This window comes from Ostrinia nubilalis, chromosome 12 (genome assembly GCF_963855985.1).
Source record: "Ostrinia nubilalis chromosome 12, ilOstNubi1.1, whole genome shotgun sequence".
In the NCBI taxonomy this organism is placed as follows: Eukaryota; Metazoa; Arthropoda; class Insecta; order Lepidoptera; family Crambidae; genus Ostrinia; species Ostrinia nubilalis.
In genome coordinates this window covers 903,519-915,932 of record NC_087099.1, presented here as the reverse complement: position 1 = coordinate 915,932, position 12,414 = coordinate 903,519, and the positions used below count along the sequence as shown (strand labels likewise).

The window sequence follows — 12,414 nt, the reverse complement described above, 5'->3', positions numbered from 1 at the left end:
GGACCACCGTGAATGTGCTACATTGTTAGCTTAAAATCATTACGAGCTTTGTAAAGCTGTAGTATTCAATTCAATTCGAATTAAATTCAAATTTCTTCTTTCTTTATTTATTTATTTAGGAAAACCAGGATTTTACAGTGTGTAATAATGACACAAGATAGGCAACAAGTAAACCACTTATAGGTTTATACCACTACAAATTCTATGCACAAACTGGGTTGCACTTAAAAATCTTGTTAATATTATTACATTTTGTTTCGTGTATTGATTCAGATAATTGTATGAAAATAGTTTCCTAAATATTAATAAGTTAAAAAAGCCTTCAGTTCATACATTCTGATACCAAGGTAAAGTTAGACCTTATTCATGTTGGTAACTCAAATTACAAAAAATATCACTAAAATGAATTGCGGAAAATGTAAGAAAGCATAAGTTATCGAGTAGTAAATTGACTGCATTTATATCTTTCCTAATAGAAAGTAGGATTCTAATTTGCATTTTTTCACAACCGAGGGTTATCGCGATCGATATACCATACGTTATGATTCTCAGTTCATTAATTTTACAATTTATATCGCCATTCGATTGCGGCAGAATGCAGTTCCAAGCTAATTAAAAACAAATAAAAACATTACAAAGTATGCTGAAAACGAATTTATGTGCGTTTCATTTCAATTTGATTACGACTGTAGTTAATTTTGGTAATAAAATATTTCAATTACAATTGAAATTAATTATGAGCAATTATGAAAATTGTTACTTCTCGTAGCTAAAGGAATAAGCTAGACTTCTCGATGTAATTTACAAGTTTTTATTTAGCTGCACCTGTCTTGTTGAGGGTATTAAATGTTATGAGAGGTATTAGCCTGTAACATCCTGTAGTTTTCCATTTCCAACAGAGTTTTTTCTATGCGATTATTATGCTTATGTTAATCAATGACAATGCTACGAGTAGAATAATAATGGTATCAATTAGTTGCGTTTGTAATGGAGCTAGCTTTAAGACTGACTGGCATTTCCTAGTAAGGGATCGCTGAAACCTCTTTCGATTAACAGATCTTTAAAAATATTACAGAAACAGTGTAGTTAATAAGTATTTCGCGACATACAGACCTCTGAGAAAATTTTGAATGTCTATCGCACAAGAGCTTTCGACGATTTTTGATAGCTTTAAGAAAGTTTGCAGAAATTAATTTGAGTCTAAATCACATACATTGCTTTGCAATTCGAGCCGGTTTAATCAAATCAAATAATAAGAATTTTGAACACATACAATTTTTATACATATTACCTACTAAATATCTCTACAATTTATTTCAGAAGTGAAATCTGTCAAATGTACAAGCTACCTTACATTGATGAAATGATAAACCATTAGCAATTATTTTGAAAGGGGGATATAGTGTCTATGTGGTTCACTAGTAAGAGTAGTCACCTGACATGTGAAGGGTAGTGGGTTCAAGTCCCATCTGAAGCTTAATTTTTAAAAATAGATTTAGATGTTCTGAATAAACTAGACATTCTAAGCTTACTCCACTAATGGCTTCATCACGCTTAATCCGAATTTCCCTGTATCACCGATGTTATTAGCGTAAATTTCTTTTTATAGTCCACTTACGTTCCTTTTTACGCGCGCCCCACGACACGTTTCGTTACACGCAACCACGGGCCGCGTTCCGTTTTACCTAATCCTCCATGTTGCTTTTTTATCTGTATTTGTTTTTGTAATTGCACGCAAGTTGGAATCGCGGGGTTTCCGAGGAAAGCCGCGGGGCAGCGCATGTCGGCTGGTAAACTGTTTGAATTGGTGTATTAGCGGTAGTTGGCGTTGTTGGGTGGTGTTATTACATGCGGTTATAGGTTAGCAATCAGTTGGGTATTTGTATAGTCGATCATTAGTAGCGCAATAGAATACCAGGTATCCTTATAGTGACTATTTTTTGATTTTTGTACCATTTAATAACTTATTATCCTCTTATCATAATTTGAGCTAAGCTCAAATTGGATTTAATTTCTAAAAAAATATTGTCCATTCAGACCTCTAAATAATTGAGAATAATTATGTTTGCATATGCATGTTTTTTGGACGCTAATTAAATAATCCTAAACTTAGCCTATTAATTTGAATTTAATTGTCTTACTTTGCCGGCATTTAAAAACGCTATTTATAACATAGCATTTATTGTTATTGCACTTTATAAAAGACAATACCGACAGTAAGTACTTTAACGTCCATTTAAAACACATAAAAAATTATATTGTATTTGATATTAGTTTTAATTTTTTGTCCTCATTACGTTAGAACTTCTAACTCTTTCCTTGTGCACATTAACATAAAGTAACAATCTTTAGACGAATAAACTTGCTGTTTTCCGTATTTTTAATTGCACAAAAGAAATAAACCAATTGGAATTGAAAATTAAACTCTAGCGCGGTCGGGCGCGCCTGTCATGTCGGCCGTTTTATCGCTTACATCTACGCGTCTGTCTGTCTGTCCTAGCCGTATTAATAGAAAATTCGTTATAATATAAAGATCGTTAATTCCCATTAAAGCTACAACAAATTGTTGCTCATTAATTTACCTGTTATTGATATACGATCGGCGTTGGTCGCAATTAATTTCGCGGTGTAATTATTTATGTTAAAGGCAAATAATTTTGTGCCGTGTGGGGACGGCCATAAAGAATACTCTTCCCCACCGCCAACAGGAGGCGTGTCGTAAGAGGCGACAAAATCCCTGCAGCACCGGACGGGCAGCAGCGTCTGCGTGCGAAACCTTATAAAAAACTGCGATCGCCAACCCGCCTGCCAAGCGTGGCGATTAAGGCAAATCCCCCCCATGGAGAGGAACAAAAAAACACGGCCCCTAGTCCCCGGCGGCCCCACTATCCCGGGCCACGGTAGCGGTCACGGTAACGGTGGGGCGAGGGGTGCTAAGAATCACCGGGTACCGACAGGCTACCAACCCCGACGACCTCTGGCCCTGGCAACATTTAACACTCGCACGCTGCGGACTGACGTGAGGCTCGCCGAACTCGAGGAAGAACTGAGCAGGTTGCGGTGGGATATCGTAGGATTATGCGAAGTCCGAAGAGAGGGGGGAGGACACCATAATCCTGAAATCCGGAAACCTGCTCTATTTCCGGGAGGGCGACCAGCAGTCCCATGGTGGTGTCGGGTTTATCGTCCACAAGTCCCTTGTCAACAACGTGGTCCAGATCGAGAGTGTTTCGGCGAGGGTAGCGTACCTTATACTCAGAATCACCAAACGGTATTCGCTGAAGGTCATACAGGTATACGCACCGACCACGGAACACCCCGACGACGAAGTGGAGACTATGTATGAGGATATTTCCAGAGCCATACATAGCTCCCGGTCCCATTTTACCGTTGTGATGGGGGACTTCAACGCGAAGCTGGGTAGACGAAGCGATAATGAGCTGAAAGTGGGGCAATTTGGGTATGGAGAGAGGAACGCACGTGGCCAACTGCTGGCTGGCTTTATGGAGAGGGAGGGCCTCTTTATGATGAACTCCTTCTTCAGGAAGCCAAAACAGCGAAAGTGGATATGGCTGCATCCCAATGGCGCTATAAAAAATGAGATCGACTTCATCTTGTCGACGAAGAAGCATATATTCAATGATGTCTCTGTGATCAACTCGGTCAAAACAGGAAGCGATCACCGAATGGTAAGAGGCACATTGAATATCAGACCCAAGCTCGAGAGGCGTCGACTGATGAAGTCTACGCTCCGCCCAGCGCCCATCCAACTCCAAAACCCCGAAAGCTTTCAGCTCGAGTTGCAAAATCGTTTCGAATGCCTAGGAGACTGCGAAAATGTGGACGAATACAATGACAGGTTCGTGGAAATTGTCCAAACGACTGGGTCTAAGTTCTTTAAAACCCGTCGTCCAAAAGGAACCAAAAAGATCTCTGACCTCACCAATAAACTTATGGAAGAGAGACGAAACTTGGTTCTGCAGTCCTCTGAAGATGCTGCTCAGTATCGGCATCTTAACAGACAGATCTCCAAGTCTTTGACTCGCGATCTACGCCAATTTAATACAGATCGTATTAAAGAGGCGATTGAGCGTAACAAAGGCTCTAAAGTGTTCGCTAGGGATCTGTCTGTTGGCCAAAGTCAACTGACCAAGCTGAAGACCGAGGATGGCAGAGACATCTCGTCGGGGCCTGAGTTATTGGAAGAGGTTGAGAAGTTCTACGGACAATTATACACGAGTGTACGTACACCTGTCACAAATCTAGCCGAAGACCCAAGAGCTAGACTGACCCGACACTACACCGAAGATATCCCGGACGTCAGCCTGTACGAGATTAGAATGGCTCTCAAACAGCTGAAAAACAACAAGGCACCGGGTGATGATGGAATCACGGCTGAGCTTCTGAAAGCAGGCGGAACGCCGGTACTAAAGGCTCTTCAGAGGCTGTTCGATTCCGTCATACTTGAGGGAAAAACGTCTACGGCATGGCACAGAAGTGTGGTGATACTTTTTTTCAAAAAAGGCGACAAAACCTTGTTGAAAAATTATAGACCCATCTCACTTCTGAGCCATGTCTACAAGCTGTTTTCGAGAGTCATTACGAATCGTCTCGCTCTCAGGCTCGACGACTTCCAGCCTCCCGAACAAGCCGGTTTCCGAAAAGGCTTTAGTACAATAGACCACATACATACGCTACGGCAGATTATACAGAAGACCGAGGAGTATAATCAGCCACTTTGTCTGGCGTTTGTGGACTATGAAAAAGCCTTCGACTCGATCGAGACCTGGGCAGTGCTACAGTCTCTCCAACGGTGCCAAATTGACTATAGATACATCGAAGCGCTGAAGGGCTTGTACGAAAACGCCACAATGTCGGTCCGCCTCCAGGATCAGAACTCGAAACCTATTCAGTTGCAGCGAGGGGTGAGACAGGGAGATGTCATATCTCCGAAACTGTTCACCACCGCCCTGGAAGATGTTTTCAAGCTTCTGGACTGGAGTGGATTCGGCATAAATATCAACGGCGAGTATATCACCCACCTTCGTTTCGCGGACGATATCGTAGTCATGGCTGAGACCGTGGAGGACCTAAACACAATGCTCGATGGCCTCAGTAGAGCCTCTCAACAAGTGGGTCTTAAAATGAACATGGACAAGACAAAAATTATGTCAAATGCCCGTGTTGTACCCACTCCTCTGAAGGTTGGAGACACTACACTCGAAGTTGTTGACAATTATGTATACCTGGGACAAACAGTCCAGTTAGGTAGGTCCAACTTCGAGAAAGAGGTTAATCGTCGAATCCAACTCGGCTGGGCAGCGTTCGGGAAGCTTCGCGAAATTCTCACGTCCGAAATACCGCAGTGTCTCAAGTCAAAAGTATTTGACCAGTGTGTGTTGCCAGTGATGGTGTATGGCTCTGAGACGTGGTCGCTTACTATGGGCCTCATAAGAAGGCTCAAGGTCACCCAAAGAGCGATGGAGCGTGCTATGCTCGGAGTTTCCCTGCGTGATCGAATCAGAAATGAGGAGATCCGTAGGAGAACCAGAGTGACTGACATAGCCGGCAGAATCGCTAAAATCAAGTGGCAGTGGGCGGGGCACATAGCTCGAAGAGCTGATGGCCGCTGGGGCAGAAAAGTTCTTGAGTGGCGACCACGAGCTGGAAGACGTAGCGTGGGCAGGCCTCCCACTAGGTGGACCGACGATCTGGTGAAGGTCGCGGGAAGTACCTGGATGCAAGCGGCGCAGGACCGGTCTTTGTGGAAATCCTTGGGGGAGGCCTTTGTCCAGCAGTGGACGTCTTTCGGCTGAAACGACGACGACGAAATAATTTTAGGTGAAGAGTGCAAGATGGATTAGGGATAAATTTTACTCGTGTCTGCAATCGCTTGAAATAAACATTATAAGGAGAATAGTTTGAGATGCATACTTAAATTACATTTTGATCTGTTACCATGGTATACAGTGTGTCCGGGCATGTAGTGATCAAACTTTATGGGCCAAATCTAGGGACAATTTTATCGATGAAAATACTTCAAATTTGGGGCTTGACCCATTTCTCGCAAAATTACGAGGATTTAAGTTTTTAATTTTTAGTTTTCACCTCTTCCTTCAAAAACAAGTGAAAGCGTGGGTAGCTTAACACTAATAAGCAAAAATTTTATATCATGCGATAGCCAATAAAATTATCTATTAGCAGAAGTAGAAAACAGATACAAGTTTCATACATTTTAAGGGAGTAAGAATTGATTTAATTAGAAAAAAACATGACTTTTTTCACTTCTTTTTCAGTTATTTTTCCACACAAGAAAAACCAGGTCGTTAAGGTATGTTTTATTTGCATTGTATTATTAGTATTTGAGCTATTCTACAAAACGAATGTAAATTTATTAGTCTACGTCTATTAGTTTCGACATAATTGTTGAACAAAGATACCCCTTCCCAGCGGTTTCCATAGTAATCGGAATAGGTTGTGTGATTCTTTCAGGCAGTGCATTTTCGCATGTCGCGTGCGCTATGGAAACCGCTGGGAAAGGGTATCTTTGTTCAACAATTACGTCGAAATTAATAGACGTAGACTAATAAATTTACATTTGTTTTGTAGAATAGCTCAAATACTAATAATAAAATGCAAATTAAACATACCTTAACGACCTGGTTTTTCTTGTGTTGGGAAATAACTGAAAAAGATGTGAAAAAAAAACGTGTTTATTTGTAATTAAATCCATTCTTACACCCTTAAAATGTATGATACTTGTATCGGTTTTCTACTTCTACTAATAGATAATTTTATTGGCTATCGCATGATATAAAATTTTTGCTTATTAATGTTAAGTTACCCACGTTTTCACTTGTTTTTGAAGCAAGAGGTGAAAACTAAAAATTAAAAACTTAAATCCTCGTAATTTTGCGACAAATGGGTTAAGCGCCAAATTTGAAGTATTTTCATCGATAAAATTGTCCATAGATTACGCCATTAAAGTTTGATCACTACAAGCCCGGACACACTGTATACCTAGATACCAACCAATACTTTTCAATAAATGGCCAAGAAGTAAGAATATTGGCCATTTGGAGACATTTTTTTTTTCATTTGTAGAGCAGCCCTTGCAGAGCGTGGGTTACACCATTTGATTCATTAGCTTTTTGTCATCTCACACAGCATGCTCCTACAAACTCACAATAATATTGTCGCGATATAGATTTTCTCTGATTTTCCATCGGGAATAATCCATGACGGGCATCTTTTTTGACCTAATTAACTGAAAATCGTTTGAATTGTGAGGTCTACTAGTATATTTACATTTACATAAAAAACTAAATGATCTGTGTGTAATGTAAAATAATTATTAATAATCGTTCTAGTTTGTCGCTGCATAATGATTTTCTATGTGCATCGCTTCTACACAATAATTATAATAATAACTAGTCTATCTTATTTTATTTTTTATTTTATTTATCTTTATTAAAGAAACATACAGCCTTGTTTGACACATGAAATGCATTAATACGAGAAATTCTTTATTTCCTTTTATGTGCCGTTTGAGTCCCGGGAAAGGACATAGGATAGTTTTTATCCCGGTTTTTGAAACAGGGACGCGCACGATAAAGTTTTTCTGTGACAGACAAAATTCCAAGCAGGCGAAGCCGCGGGCGGAAAGCTAGTTACTAATAAACGGGAAAATAAAATGTAGAGTCACTTTAAATTAAGTGTAATAATTAGAAATATATAGGTTCACTTGCTCAACGTCTCATTGAATGAAACTTAATTATAGCAACTTCTTCGTCTAGTTTTTCTTTGGTAAAAATATTAGTACAAAAAAAATCATAGAGACATTTTCACAATCAGTTAGTAGCCTCATGCTACGGCCTATAAAACAAAACAGCGTTGACCATTGGCCTCTCCCGGAGGCTAGCTCGAGTCACAAAAGTCACAACCCCTGACTCCGTGACGGCGGCCGTCACAACGCGCCGTCACCTCCGTCGACGTGACGTCGCGGTCGGCATGTTGACGAGATATCTGGACGCAGCATCTTGTTACGAGTGCTAGCATGTTTATGTTTTTAATGTACTTTTGGTAAGGCGTTAGAGCTTTTGTTTTCAAATAAATATGTTGTGATAAACTAGAGTTATTGGCAAATCGGTCGAGACTTTTACGATACGAACTTATTCTTGTCGTGTCGACAAAAACCTACACAGCATCAGCCCGAAACTTCACCACAAGAATGGCGTTGTCAGTAGCCTTCATTAAATCTTCCTGTATGCAGTTGTTTTGTTTGATATGAACTAGTACAACCCGTTAGCGTTAGAAGAAGAGGGTTCAAGTTCCATTTGAAAAGTCATCTGTTTTTGCATTTGCTTTCATAATGCTATCACTTAATGCATTATAATTGCAATTCTAATAACAATCCTTTATCCATTTAAGGATAGGCTGGGATAGTTCAACATCGTTAATCCTACTTAACATAAAAGAAAATTGCACTCCATATTATTATTATTGCTTGCTAGAGCAAGCAACTTGTATGTAGGTAGACATACAAGTTACTTACGATTAAACCTGTTTAATTCTAAAAACACTGAATCTTAATTTAGTAGTGACTAATTTACACTTTATTTTAGTCACAACACAATACACCCTGTATTTAAATAAGCCAAATCTCTTCCTACTGTTGGCTATGAGTGGATAATTGCTTCCTTCCCTAATGAAAGCGAGCCGCTATTAAGTGGAGAATGAAGTGATTCGCCGCTTAATTCGTTTCAATTTGGGGGTAGTTAACCCAAGATTAAGGGGTGAGATTTACTTTGGTTGCTTTTCATAATGACGTCGGTTAATGCTGTTAATTTATGTTTTACGAAGTCAGGCTAGATACTTAAAAATATTATGTTGCTCGATACCAAATCATTGCGAGAAAAGAATGTAATTTTTTCTACCCATTCGCTGTCGAAAGACTTGAAACTATAGCAAAAAATAGGGTTGTTATACTGTTAAAAGCACTTACCACTAGGTTTTGGTACATTCCTCTTGACTTGCATCCACTTATACGTAGGTACCGCGGTGTGGGACGCGTGGGGCTGGTGCCCGACGTGGGGCATGCAGTCCCCGTCCCGCGGGAAGCCCTCCCGCAGCCCTCCGAACTCCTCCTTCGGCTGGTAGTGCTCGAACTCCGCACACGGCAGCGGCGACCCCGCATGGTTGTACTGCATCGACGTCTCATCCACAAAATGCATGTTATACTTCGTTTCTAAATAGTGATTATCTAATTTGTGCTCGTGCACGTGCATGTCCTCGTGTCTCAGCACCTCTTCTCTGTGCTTGAACGACTCCGCGTGAGGGGGCAGCGAGTGGATCGGATAGTTCGGCTGCAGCTCCCCATAGTCCAGATTCGTGTAACATAAACCAGTGTCCGTGCTGATGACAGGCGTCGGGGGGTGCTCGTGCGCCGGCTGCCCGTGCAGCAGCGGCTCGTAGTAGTGCCCCGGCGCCTCGTAGTAACCCTCGTGGTAGCCCTCGTAAGCAGGCTGGTAGGCCGCTCCCTGCTGGTAGTACTCTGCGCTGTAACCGTTCTGCTGGTTGTTATACATCCCGACGTCCATAGTCATCATGTTTGTCACAGTAACCGTCTATCGATATCAACTGTTTACATCACACACATCACTACGCCGGATCGAGGAGATCGCACGGATTGGCGTCCCGGAATTCGCAGCGATCGAATTTTAAACTCGCTCGTGCCGCACCGCGCGTTACCGCACGCCCGCGCGTCAGCTCAGCGGACGAACACTGATCGCGACTACGTATTTTTTCATAACCACACCTAAAACTTAAATCGGCCGTCCTTGTCTGGCACGTATGAAATCGTAGCAGGCGATAGAGATAGGGTTATCTTTAACGGTTTAATGATACAAGTTTTGATAAGAAGCGTGATTTTAATGGAAAGATTGGGTCGGCGGTCACGGTAAATGGGTTTGTTACGAAATTCCTGAGGTCAGAAATGCGACTACGCAGGGTCTCGCGGGGCAGGTAGAGCTTTGCGATGGAAACTTTTTTGTGTTGGGCGGGGCGGCCGCGCGAGAGGCGGGCGAGGGCGCGCGATAAATCGCCAATGGGGCGGCGTGGCGCCGGGCGGGCGCGCGGATTGGCCCGCGCGAGATAATAGTGCGAAACTGGGAGGCTGGGTACTCGCGACGGATGTTTTTTTATTTACTTTGTGCTGCGCTGAATGGTCCTTGGCTGTCCGTTAACGCAGAACGCTTTAATTTATCCCGCTGACGTAAATCGATTTCAAGGTGTGAACAGTTGGTTTTCTCTGTTATTTTCCCTCGGCCCGGGAGCAGCTGTCATTGTGTCCGGGACCGCTGTCTTATGTGTCAGGCGACACGAACGACATGACGGATGCATTTTATTATGCGAGCTCTGTATAGATTACGGAATATCCATATTCTAAATAAAAGTTTCACTGTGACAATAGTTACGGTAGTTAACTTTATTCTCAAGGAGGTGTGAATTGGCTTTGACTAGACCTTCACTTTGGGCCATTTCAACAGAAAGCTGATTTTAGTCCCGCCATCACTATCTCATCTACAATAATAAAAAGGTAGCAGTCGTCATCTATTTTATTTAAAATAAATTCATCTCCGGTGTAGAGCTTGAGGAACCCGAAAAATAAAATAATTCTGAAAGAGTAATTTTACAGAGGAAGTAAGAGTAGTTTTTTCCTGAAAAACGTGCTAACGTTTTCTTTTTGTGTGCTTATAATTTGTATAATAGAGTTTCCTCACTCAAGATAAGGACGTAGGTAATAAGGAAGCAGTCTTTAAAATATTGAGAGTTGTTCAGATGATATTCGTGGTCACTGCATCGCATTGCTTAAGTAGGTACAACAGAGAAGACAAGACAGTATGTAGAGTCGTTACTAGTGGCGGTAAATAATTTTATTTCGAGGTTGAAACGGATTACACACAACACTTATTTTCTGTCTGACACTGACTATTTAAGACTTGAAATGTATCAAAATATTGATATAATATATGTAGAGATGTCGTCTACACATACGAGTAAGTAGGTACTCATATTTTATGTTTAACTGTTCGCGATAATTTCAAAAATTACTGAACGAATTTTCATGCGGTTTTCACCTAGGTATAGTGATTCATAAAGAAGGTAGGTAATATAAATTGGTCAAGAAGATTAAAGCCGGCTGAATTAAGACTTGAGCATTTTATATTTGCAAGTAGGTTTTTAAAAAGAACTTTTACCCTACCACTGCTTCGGGACAATAAAAAACTAAATTACTGTTAATGATCTGAATATTACGCAATTTGATATGAAAATGAGCACGCATTGACCTAAAATTTCAGTTCAGAAACCTGGAAATACGCCAATGTTATTCCAGGAGATGATAAAAGAAAGAAAGACTTGAAAGGGGTACTTATAAATGTGTGTTATAATCTTTCTGTGATATACCGATATTCACGCGAAGGAAGCCACGGTTTAAAGCTAGTTCTAGTATAAATAAGGTGTAGGTAGAGAAAACATTTTCACGAATAATAAAAAAATAAGTCGGTTGAAAGATGTCTTTAATGTGGAAATTACCTGTTTTGTAAATTTTTCAACATTATCAAAATACTTACTTAAACCAACTGAAAAAATAACTGACCAAATAGGGTTTGAGCAAAAAAGCAAGACAGGGTAAAAGAGAAAGAAGCATTTTTACTAGACTAATTATACTAATTAACATACTTAATTATAGAAAAAATAATACTTACAACATTTAATCCACAAATTAGGAGTTAGTTTAGTTTTTGATACTTATAAACAAACACAAGGAATAATAAAACACAATAACATAATTTTGTATTTTCTCTCGTGAGTTAGTGAATATGTCCAGAGTGAAACAAACCTGCATTTTCTTTACATAAAATAAATGAAGTAGATTTCATAAACTTCCAGCTACACTATTATTCATAGACTCTGATGACAGTTGCGTATTGTAACAATAAAATAGGTTTATTTCGTTTGTTGTAGCTCTTAGGATTAAAGGAATAAGTCCACTTTTATTGGGTGTAAGTGAAAAATTATCTACGATGCGCATTATAATGAGCCGGGACGTGTTAATGCTCGAGACGAGGCAGATAACGCGTTATGGGTTCAGTTGATACCTCTAGTGGTGGGACATCTATTTTTTTTCTATCGATAAAATCTCAATACGTCAATTCTTACCCGGGTATTGGTTGTGATTAAATATTTTTGTATTAGTTAGATAGTTGTAAAGTTATTTATTTATCATGAGGATACCTATTTACTTACAGCAGTCTTGCTTTTATGATTAGGTACCTATAAGTTTTAATAGAAGCCTATTGATCGTTATTCGATGTAGAGAATACTTAAAAAGGTTGCAAAAACTATAACAAT

At 40.2% G+C, this 12,414-nt stretch overlaps 1 protein-coding gene across 1 annotated transcript in view; it reads right to left on the bottom strand.

Annotated features, from left to right (window-relative positions):
• The window catches only part of LOC135076750 (homeobox protein Hox-B1-like), a 46,281-nt gene extending 36,484 nt beyond the window's left edge, over positions 1-9,797 (bottom strand). The window contains exon 1 of the mRNA XM_063971171.1: positions 9,005-9,797. Within this exon, the coding sequence (XP_063827241.1) occupies positions 9,005-9,608 (604 nt within the window). The 5' untranslated portion in view covers positions 9,609-9,797. The remainder of the gene's footprint in view (positions 1-9,004) is intronic.
• Between the last annotated feature and the right edge of the window lie 2,617 nt (positions 9,798-12,414).